The sequence below is a fragment of the Neofelis nebulosa genome, chromosome 7 (genome assembly GCF_028018385.1).
Source record: "Neofelis nebulosa isolate mNeoNeb1 chromosome 7, mNeoNeb1.pri, whole genome shotgun sequence".
Lineage (NCBI taxonomy): Eukaryota > Metazoa > Chordata > Mammalia > Carnivora > Felidae > Neofelis > Neofelis nebulosa.
In genome coordinates, this window is record NC_080788.1 from 147,345,408 (window position 1) to 147,355,634 (window position 10,227).

Sequence of the window (10,227 nt, forward strand, 5' to 3'; positions counted from 1 at the left end):
TGTGTCCACTCTAGCCCCGCCCCCGCCCTCTCCCCCGGCCTATCCCGCGCCACGCTCGAGCCCCGCCCCCGACCTCGCCCCCGACCTATCCTGCGGCGGGCTCGAGCCCCGCCCCCGCCCTCACCCCCGGCATTTCGCGCGCAGCTGGGTCCCGCCCCCGCCCTCGCCCCGAGCCTATCCCGCGCCGTCCCGCTTTCGAGCCCCGCCCCGCCCATGCCTCTATCCTATCCCGCGCCGCGCTGCGTTGGCGCGCGGCTGTGACGACACGGGTCGCGGCTAGGCGCGCGGCTGAGCTGCGCAGCCCCGGGCCCGCGGCCATGCCCAAGCGGGGCTGTACTTTCGCGGACGCGGCCCCGCTGCAGCTGAAGGTCCGCGTTGGCCAGAGGGAGCTGAGCCGCGGCGTATGCGCCGAGCGGTACTCGCGGGAGATCTTCGGTGAGTGCCGGGTGGGCTTCCCGCACGCGGGAGCCTGGGAGGTGGTCTCTGCAGGCCGCGCCCCCCGGGAGCTGCGAGACTGCGGGACCAGCAGTCCAGCCGGGCTTTGGGAGCGGTGAGCGGGGCATGAAGGGTCGCACGCTCACCTGCGCCGACCCCAGGCCGCAGGAGGCGTGCCTGCCCCTCCCTCCCTGCCTCCCCTAACGGGCGGCCTGCGGGCGGTGCTGCCTCGGGGCTCTGTCCTCCCGGGAGACCCCGGGTTGGGCCAGTAACTAACCCCGGCCGGGTTAACCCCCGCGTCTCTCGGGCCCAGCGGGAGGTGGGGAGGTGCCCTGACCCGGGTGGGGTAAGCAGGCGTGAGTGCGCGTCCTAACCCGAGAGCTGTCTGTGGAGCGCGCCGCCCCTGCCCTCGGCTGCGCGGGAGACCCCGCGGAGCTTCCCGGCCCAGTGTGGGGAGGACTCTCCGGGGGTGATTTGGGCGGGCACCGGTCGCTGCAGGACCAGCTCCAGGGGTGTCCGAGGGCTCGTGCGGGGTGGGTGGGAGCTAGGTAGGCGGAGAGGAAGGGGAAAGGAATTCCAGGCAGAGGGACACACGTGCAAAGGCCAGGAAGCAGGAGCGTGCTGGAATCCAGGTCCCGGTGAGGTGTGAGGGCGGCGAGCTGTAGGCCTTCTTATTTGGCTTCCTCGTGCATGGTTCTTGGTGCATTGGCACGATGGCTCTTCAGTTTAGGGCGGTTAATACCCTGAGGCCGCTCCAGAGTGGAGCTCACCTCACCTAGTGGTGGGGGCCCAGAGACTATACCCTTAGAGCAGTGAGGGTTTGCAACCAAGCGGAGCCGCTGTGCCTGAGGGATGTGGGGGAGAGCCCACCCCAGCCACCACCCTGCTGTCAGCAGTCGTTCTGCCCTTTCCTTTGTGCACACTCGGGTGGCGAACGAAACTGCTTTCTGAGGCCAAGTCAGTCTGGCTTACTCTCTCCCTCGACCCCCCGGGGCCTTCCATAATTAAGGACCAGGCGCCCAGTTTGAATTCATGTGCAGCAAATTCCAGCCGAGACTGTCGCCCTGACCTCTACCTTGAATGAACCACAAGCCTTGGAAAACCAGTCACCTCCTGACACTCCCCCTTTCCCCAGGATAAGGCGAGGCAGGGGCTGTAGGAGGAGGAGCTGGGTGTGGCAGGGGTCGTCTGAGTTACCCGGCAATTGTCCTCCCATCAGTACCACGTAGAGCCAACAGCTTCCAGCATCTCCACCCTGGCTCTGTTGGGACAAGGCAGAAAACCTCAGATAAGGCGTTTTGGGGGCTGGAGGTGGGCGTCTGCTCTCGTGCAAGCCCCTGGATGACCGACGTGCGGCCTGAGGCAAAGCCACTGCTGCGGACCTGACCACCTACTTTGGCTCCAGGGGCGGGGTTTCCAGGGCCCACGGAGGTCTGGGAAGTCCTGGGGCGCCTGTGTCAGAGCTGCCGGCGGCTCCACGGTAGGTGGAGGGGGGCACACTGGCCAGGGCTGTGAATTAGTGACCTGAGGGGCAGGGCTTCCTCCGTGCCATATACCGCCGGCTCGCGGGGTGCTTGCGGGGTCTGGAGGGGAGAAACCGCGGTGATGCGAGGCCACACGTCAAGAGAGCCATGTGGAAGATCAGGAGAGGGAGCCTGGGTAGGGCTGCATGGTCCAGGACCTTCCTGGAGGAGGTGGCCCCGGAGCTCGGGTAAGGAAGGGCCAGCAGCGAGCAGCATGGGCCGGGGGCGACCGGATGACAGGACACAGAGGAGGCCTGGCCACAGCCGGCTCGGAGGACAGGGTGGCCGGGCCGGTGTTTCCACGCCACAGGGGTGTGGACGCTGGGACTGATTTGTCTTCCCCAGAGAAAACCAAGCAGCTCCTTTTTCGAGGGGCCCAGGCCTATATGGACCACTTGTGGGAGGAAGGCTGTGCCATCGTTGACCTGCCAGAGTCCCCGAAGCCTGGCCCCACAGAGGCCCTTGGGACCCCCCGTGGGCAGATGCTGATCGGACCGGACGGCCGACTGACCAGGAGCCGAGCCCGGGCCTCCGAAGCTGGTGAGTGAGGCCAGCAGCTGGCACTTCCGGCCCCACGCGGAGGATGGATGTGGAGCTGTGTTGTCCTTCAGTCCTGATGCCGTCTGCCGGGGAGCTCTTCCGTTCCTGGGCAGGCGGGAGCTGGGGAGCCCGGAAGGCTCCTGACGTCAGGAGGCTCTGCCCTCCCCCAACCCCTGACATCCAAGCCCTGGGTTTTGAAGCAGCCTCTGGCTGGGGGGTCAGGAGAGGAGTGGAAACCCTCTTGGCGTCCTGCCTGCTTTCCGTCTGGGCGGGAGCAGCTCAGACCTCCACCCCCCCCCCACCCCCACCCCCACCACCCCCCCGCCCCCAGGCCCGGAGCACAGCCTTTGCTAAGCAGTGGTGCACGAGCCACGCTTTGGGACACCGGGGCTAGTATCATGAGACGAAGGCCACAAGAGTTCTGATACGAGCCACCAGGGGGAGAACTGCTCCTTCCCGCTCTGACTCGGAGATGGCAGAACGGACGGGGACGGGGTCGCGGAAGCCGGCCTCTCACGTGCCCCTGGGCTCCTGGGGTCTTCCGAGTGAGCGAGGGTCTGTGGGCCGTGCTTTCTTGTAGGTGGTCAGGAGGAGCCCTGGTAGGGGGCAGGTCAGGTGCAGGGAGTCAGGTCAGCCCTCTGTCCACGAGTCGGGGAGGCGGGGCCCCGCAGCCGCTGCAGGGCTGACGGCGGCGTGTCTTCCTCACAGACCCGTCCGGGGCAGCGACCAGGGCCTGCTCCTCGTGCGTGCGAGCCGTGGACGGGAAGGCGGCGTGTGGCCAGTGCGAGCGCGCCCTGTGTGGGCGGTGCGTGCGAATCTGCTGCAGCTGCGGGGCCGTGGCCTGCGCGCTGTGCACCCTTGTGGAGTAAGTGACCGACCGCGGGGGCCGAGCAGGTGCCAGGTGCCGGAGCGTCCCGGTCCAGCTGGGGGGCGGGCAGTGGGAGGGGCCCCGCGTGGCCTTGCTTCTCGGGATGCCGCGGTGCCCACGGATGCCTCACCACTTTCACCTTTTTCTGAAGACTGATCTTTTCTCGAGGAAATCCAGGTCACCTCGGCCGCCAGTCCCGCCCTTTGCTCTGGGTCTGCTGTCTCAGTCACTTCGTGATTTGATCTTTCGAGGTCTGGTGTCGGGACTGTGGGCGTGGATTTTCCCGGCAGGGTGCTCGCCGTTGGTGGAGGCGGGTGGGGGCAGGCGCAGGTCCGTTCGCGGGTCTGCGCGTGGCTGGTTGCGGGCTGCCGGAGCCCCAGCGGAGCGTTTGCTCCGTGCGCTACTTGAGCGTGCGTCTGCCTCAGCTCGCTGGATCCCGTGCGGGCTTGGGCAGCGCTGGGTCCCAGGCCCACCCCTGCGCCACTGTTGGCTGGCCGGGCGGGGGTGAACGGGCCCTGTAAGAAAGACGAGGCCCCCGCGCAGACTCGGAGCCGGTTGTATCTTCCTCCAACCAGCTTAGTCCCGACAGTCTTTAGAACCAACCACGGGAAGCAGACACCCAGCTCTGGTGGGCCCGCCGGCGAGCCCTGGCGAGCCCCGGAGAACGGGGGCAGAGGTGCGGCCCGGAGTGAGGGCGGGGGACTGGGAGCTCTGTGCTGTCCAGTTTGGGCACATTGTGCACGTGGTATGTCTTTGCTTTGTTTTTGCCGGTTTCTTCTCTTCATATTCACGGGCAGACCGAGGGGGGCCAGGCCCTTCCGGTGTCCCCCCGCTTACCTCCTCACCTGCGGGGGGGGCTGAGCACAGAAGGGCAGGCGAGGGAGAGAGAGAGTTGCCGGGAGCCCTCCTCCCTGCAGCCCCGTGTGCAGGAACCTTCTTCCTGCCCGACAGCATCATCCTGGCCTTTACTTCCTGCTCTTCCCCCCACCCCCACCCCGCCCCTTACCTACAGAAGTCACCTGTGATGGGGGCGGCCACACGCCCATCTCTGAGCCCGAACGGGGTGGGTTCCTGCCCCATTGTACAAGTGACTTGCTCCGGGTCACAAGGCCAAAGTGGCATCCCCAGGTTTAGAAGCCAGGCCGTGGCCTCGCAGCCCCTCCCCTTCAGGTGCCCCCCCCTCCCCTGCAGGTGCCCTGCTCCCCTGAAGGTGCCCCCCCCCCCCCCGCAGGTGTCCCCTCCCCCCAAGGTGGGTTCTGTGCCAAGGCTCTGCTCTCACTAAAATGCAGCCCGGTGGGCCATGCATGGCCACCTTGGGGCCCACGGCTCCTGGCTCTCCCGTGGGCCACGGGCTCACCGTCCTCCCCGCCAGCGGCTGGGCAGCTCCGACTTCTTGCATCTCCGTCGAAAACGGGTTTCCTTGGGCGTTCTGTAACGTGCTGCCAATTCCTTGTCCTTTTGGCGTCTCTCCTGATGAATTTCCCCTGTGATTCGTTGAGCCACTGTGGTCCAGTAAACCCTGCCTGGAGACTGGGAGATCTCTGGGGTGGGGCGGGGGCCGCAGATGGGCCCGTCAGCAGTTCTCACGCCCCGTTGGCCGGAGGTCTGAGGTCGGGCGTCGGCGGGACTGCCTCTTCCTGAGGCTCAGGAAGGCCGGTTCCAGGCCCCCTCTGGGCCCCCCCCCCCCCGGTGGCTGTGGGCGCACTTCGGGGTTCCCCTGTGGCCTCACGTGGTCTTCCTCCGGGGATGCTGGCCGTGCGGGGTGAGGGACCTCGTGTTAAGTACTTCTGTAGGCGGCTCACGGCCCTGTGTCCAGATGAGGTCGAGGGACTGGGGGGGGGGGGGGGTCAGCCTGGGGACTCAGCTCGGCCCCTCAAAACGGTTCTCCTCTCTTCCCCGTGATGCTGCAGCTGTGGCGACGTTCAGGAGACGGTGCTCTGTGGCAGCTGTGCCACGTTCGAGGCCTGAGGGCCGGGAGCGGATGACAGCCTTCCTGGACGGCCGCGCCGGTGGCGACGCCGAGGGACCCTGGGGGGCGGGGGTGTCTATTTTATATTTTGTACTGAGGACGGAAGCGAATAAACCCCTTTATATTTGGACCAGAGGACTCACTGAACAGTTCTGGGGTGTGGCCTTCTGGAGACCTCTGTGCCTGCTCCCCCATCTTGTACGTGGGAAACGGGCGTCCAGAGTCTGCTATTTCCAGCCCTTGCAGCCAGCAGTGGTGAGAGAGGACGGACTCTACAGTTCGTGGCCACGGTGCCAGAGTGGCTCAGCGTTGGTGTCCCAGACTGTCCCTCACGTGTCCCCATCTGGGTGCCCGCGTGGTCGGGGCTCCCGGTGACCTGACAGTCCCTGCTGTCTGGGAGTGACGGCCGGGCAGTCCGCACGTCGGGGGCAGCCGATAGGAGCAGCGGGGCGGCTGGACCAGCAGGCTGTGGGTCTCCGTCACCTGGAGCCTCCACCCTGGTCTCCACACGCGAGGCTCCCCTGCCGTCAGACTCCGCATCCTAGACGGAGTCTAGGGGGTGGACGGGGGTGGGGAGGGTGGGCAGGGGACGGCGGGGTGGCGGGCTGGAGCCGGGCCCGGGGTGTGGTTTGCTGTGTCGGGGCATCATAGAAGCCACTGAAGCGGAGACAGGGAGGCCGCCTGGAGGGGGGTTGCGGGCGCCCGGGGCCTTCCTGAACCCATACTCTTCCAAAGCCTTCCGGCTCAGGGGCCTGGGGCTCTGGCTAACCGGCAGGCTGTGCCCTGGGCCGCAGACACGGCCATCCTCGCTCGACCTGGGACCTCCTCGCGTCCAGCTTCCTGCTGGGGCTGCAGGCCGTGACCCCACTAAGCAGGACATCGCGCTGGTCATTTGGGGAATGCAGATCAAAACCACCTCACACCTGTCGGGACGGCCGTTATCAAGACAAAAAGCAAGTGTTGGCGAGGATGTGGAGACAATGGGTCCCCGTGCACCGTACGGGAGCGTAAGGTGGCATGGCCGTTGCGGAAACGGCCCGCGGCCCCTCGGAAAGTCAGAGTCAGCTGCCGTGTGGTGAGCAGCCCCGCTGCTGGGTGACAGCAAAAGAAGTGAAGGAAGGAACCTGCAGGCGCCGGCACGTCCCCCTGCTCCCCACGGCACGGCCCGCGGGATCCAGAGGGAGGCCACCCGCGTGCTCCCCGACCGTTGGGCGGATGGACACTGCAGCCCGTCCGCGTGACAGGGTCCTTGGAAGGGGGGGGGGGGGGGTCCTGCCCCTGCCGCGGCGTGGACGGACCGTGAGGACACGGTGGTCAGTGACGTCAGCCGGCCCTGAGACGGCAGATCGCTTACGACCCCTCTCGTGCCGTCCGTACACACAGTGGGATGGGGGCCCCAGGGGCCGTCGGGGGGAAGGGGTGTCCGTGTTTCATGGGGGCGGAGTTTCAGTTGTGAAGATGGGTGGGGGGTGGTGAGGGGTGCACGACACCGTGGGCCCACGTGGTGCCATTGACGGTGCTCCAGAGTGGTGACAAGTGTGTGTGCTACCACTAGGAAGACCATAAAGCCTTGGTTGGCGAGCGTAATTCGTTCTGGAAACATGCTTGTTATCCAAAGCACTTGCATCGCAAAGCGAATTTCCCCATAAGAAATACCGGAAACTCAGATGACTCGTCGTACAACCCAAATATATTCATATAAAAATGGTTACGGTGCTGTAATACGACATAAGAAAATGCAGATTAAAAAGCTAAATTAACCTGCCCTTTGAAAACCCTCCTGGCTGGTGTGAGGGGCACAAGAGAGGAGGGTTGCCGCGTAGGATGACTTTTATCACTGACGGAATCACTGCTCTCTGTTGGCTCCATGGAATCTTTCCTTTCGAGCAACTTCAACAAGGAACCTGTCCGATGACCTAGAACGAAGCAAAGCATTCCCGAGCTCCCTCTTGGATGGAAAAGCAAAGGGCGGCCCAGAGGCGCTTTGAAGTGACAAAAATACACAAGTGCCAGTTGTGGGCACCTTCCAACGTCCTGAAAAATCACTGATTTCTTCCAAACACCGCGGCCTGAGACCGAGCGTCTGAGCATGGGAGATGATCACCCACAGTCCCACAGCGAGTGAGCGAGAGAGAGAGAGAGAACTATTGGCTAGTTGTGATCATGTGACATCGGGCAGCACGTACGGCTCATATCGCAGGACGCCGCTCGTGTGTCAAGTTAAAATTTATCAGAGGGACGCCTGCGTGGCTCAGGTGGTTGAGTGTCCGACTTCGGCTCAGGTCATGATCTCACGGCTCGTGAGTTTGGGCCCCGCGTCGGGCTCTGTGCTGACAGCTCGGAGCCTGGAGCCTGGTTGGGGTTCTGCGTCTCCCTCTCTCTCTCTGCCCCTCCCCTGCTTGTGCTCTCTGTCTCAAAAGTAAATAAACGTTAATTTTTTTTTTTTTAATTTATCAGAAATGTTTGCTCGTCTTGTGTTAGACACAGAATGAGCTTCTCGCAGTCCAAGGTGTTTCTGTGTTTAGAATGTCCAAGCCCTCGACTGCCGAAAGCAGAAGTCACAGCAGGTTTGTGGACGTGGCACAGGACGGCCGCACAGGGCTGGGAGACACCGCCCTGTCCCCATGCCAGGGGTGCTCTGGCAGCACTGAAGGCGGACCGGGAAGTTGTCGGTGTGCACGGCCCATGTGCACGTTGGTCCTTGAGCAGCCGGGCCGTGGCACGACGTGCCACTTGGTATTGTGGGCTGGATCCGCGGCGGAAAGGGAACGTTAAAACTGGAAAAACAAGCCACTGACGGAGATAAAATGAATGTTAACACGAGTCCTTTAATCCAAAATAAGGTGGGGAAAGACGGAGAAGGGAACACAGGAAAAGGGCAAGAGGGTTTGTAAGCCCAGCCCGCTGACAGCGGTCTGTGAGCACTGGGAAGGCCTCAGTCAAGGCCAGACGTGGTCAGATTGTCCAGCACACGACCGGGCAGCAAGACGCCGGCCTGCCGCCTGCAGACACTCCCTCTGAGCGTAAAGACGGGGAAGCGAAAGGAGCAAGAGAGATGCCGTGTCTGAGCACGCATCCCTGCTGGCAGCTCCTGGAGGGCCCCCCTCCCCCCCGCCCCGCCCAAGTCTGCAGGGCAGGCCGAGGAGGCAGACCCCAGGTCGCCAGCCGCTGCCAGCCAGGCCTGCGGCCGACTTAGCTCATTCCACACGGTGGCCAGGACGTGGGCCATCGAGGTACGGGGCACTGGTTTCCATCCCGTCCCTCGCCAGCCACCCAGCAGTGGCAAGAGCAGCTGTGGGGACACGGGACACGAGAGGGCATCGTGCCTCCTGCCCTCCATCCTAGGTGTCCGTCCCCGCGTGTCCCCCACTCTCCCCCCTGCCCCCGCAAGTTCAGGATGTCCGTTCATCCCTCGGCCCCACCCACCCAGGATGCTATGTCCATGCCCGTGACTTTGAAGCCCCTCCTGGGACCAGAGGCACCCACAGCGCCCGTGGGGAGGGCGGGCCCGCCTGATGACCACGCTGTACTGATTCCAGGCGCTTCCTGCGCTCCCCACCACGGCCGTCACCTGCGGTCATGCGGTCACTGCACCGCTGGCTCAGGGTTTGAGGAGAACAGAAGGGCGTCCCTGTATTTTCTGGTTTCTACGACGGAGAGTTTTTTCCTTGTGTTAAGATGTATGTACAATTTAACCATCTTAAGCATTAAGTGTGCAGTTCAGTGGTAGGAAATACGCTCGCGTTGTTGCGGGCCCTCACCACCACCTGTCCTGTAAATCTCCCCCCGCCCCCAGCCCCTGGCACCCCTTCTACTTTGTGAATCTGACTCCTCTGGGGACCTCGTGTGAGTGGCCACACTGTGTGGGTCCTTCGGGGACTGGGCTGTTGTGCTCGGCGACACGTCCTCGAGGCCCGTCCGTGCTGTGGCAGGAGCCAAGATGCCCTTAAGGCTGAGTAATAATCCTGTGCACGGACAGACCATGCTTCGCTTCCCCGTGTCCACAGACGGACACTCGGGTTCCGTGACGGTCTGGCTACTGCAAATCATGCAGTGAACACGGGTGAAAGTACCTGTGTTCAGTCCTTTCGGGGACGGACCCGGAGGCGGGGTTGCCGGGCCCGATCTCTTGAGCCGCCGTGCTGTTCTCAGCAGCCCCGTCCTCGCACATCCCCACCAGCAGCGCCCCGGGCTGGTCTGACGCATGTGTCCATACGCACACCAGCTGCGTGTCTCTTACCGCTTAGGACGTGATGTCTGGTGTGTGTGTGGGTCCCCAGACAAGCCCTTGTGTTGTGCCCCGTGGCCTGTGCAGACGGAGGTGGTGAGGCATTACTGGGGGCTGCTCCAGACGTGCCCCCGGCAGAAGGGGACGGCCGCCCCGCCGGGGTCACCGTGGACTCTGGACAGGGAGGTGCTCTCTCCCCCTTCGCCAGGCCCACGCACCAGGACCTACACGTGTCCCGGCGGCCCGGCCACACCCGCAGGCTTGAATCCACGGGAGATGAGGCCGAGGACCCCAGGCGCCCTGCAGCCCTGCCCTGTTCCGTTCCTTGCCGGGCAGCCGGCTCCTCGGCTGGGAGCTGGCGGCCACCGGGGGCCGCCCGCGCCCCTCGACCCGGGGATCCCAGATGTGCTGTGAGGGGCTGAAGCGGCTGGGGATGTGGATTCCCTGCCCCGGAGGTCCTGCAGGGAGGGGGAGCCGGGGCGGGGGCGGCGGGGAGGAGGCTGGGTGCTCCCCACGCACACGTGGGCCAGCCCACACGCTCTGCCGCCCGCCACCCACCAGAACAAGCCACAAAGTTGAAAAGCAGTGTTTATTGAAGAATTTGGAGGGAAAGTCTCATAATAGTAAAAATAGTAAAGTTGAATGTAAAAAGCGCCCCCGTGCA

At 64.4% G+C, this 10,227-nt stretch overlaps 1 protein-coding gene across 3 annotated transcripts; it reads left to right on the plus strand.

Annotated features, from left to right (window-relative positions):
• The first annotated feature begins 248 nt into the window (after nucleotides 1–248).
• On the plus strand, nucleotides 249–7,462 carry SIVA1 (SIVA1 apoptosis inducing factor). Of its 3 annotated transcripts, XM_058740468.1 has the most exons (5): nucleotides 254–435; nucleotides 2,304–2,498; nucleotides 3,207–3,363; nucleotides 3,618–3,680; nucleotides 5,277–5,465. In XM_058740468.1, exons 1-5 carry the CDS (start codon nucleotides 318–320, stop codon nucleotides 5,332–5,334), a joined length of 591 nt encoding a protein of 196 aa, XP_058596451.1. In that variant the 5' UTR covers nucleotides 254–317; the 3' UTR covers nucleotides 5,335–5,465. The 3 variants fall into 3 exon arrangements, with proteins under 3 accessions (XP_058596450.1, XP_058596451.1, XP_058596452.1); XM_058740469.1 differs by lacking the exon at nucleotides 3,618–3,680 and having other exon boundaries at nucleotides 258–435; XM_058740467.1 differs by lacking the exons at nucleotides 3,207–3,363; nucleotides 3,618–3,680 and having other exon boundaries at nucleotides 249–435; nucleotides 5,277–7,462.
• The last annotated feature ends 2,765 nt before the right edge of the window (nucleotides 7,463–10,227 follow it).

Excerpts from the sequence above, each read along its gene's own strand:
- SIVA1 (XM_058740467.1), top strand. The coding sequence starts at position 318 with ATGCCCAAGCGGGGCTGTACTTTCGCGGACGCGGCCCCGCTGCAGCTG. Across the intron at positions 436-2,303 it reads GTACTCGCGGGAGATCTTCG|AGAAAACCAAGCAGCTCCTT; the intron begins GTGAGTGCCGGG and ends TGTCTTCCCCAG. Across the intron at positions 2,499-5,276 it reads AGCCCGGGCCTCCGAAGCTG|CTGTGGCGACGTTCAGGAGA; the intron begins GTGAGTGAGGCC and ends GTGATGCTGCAG.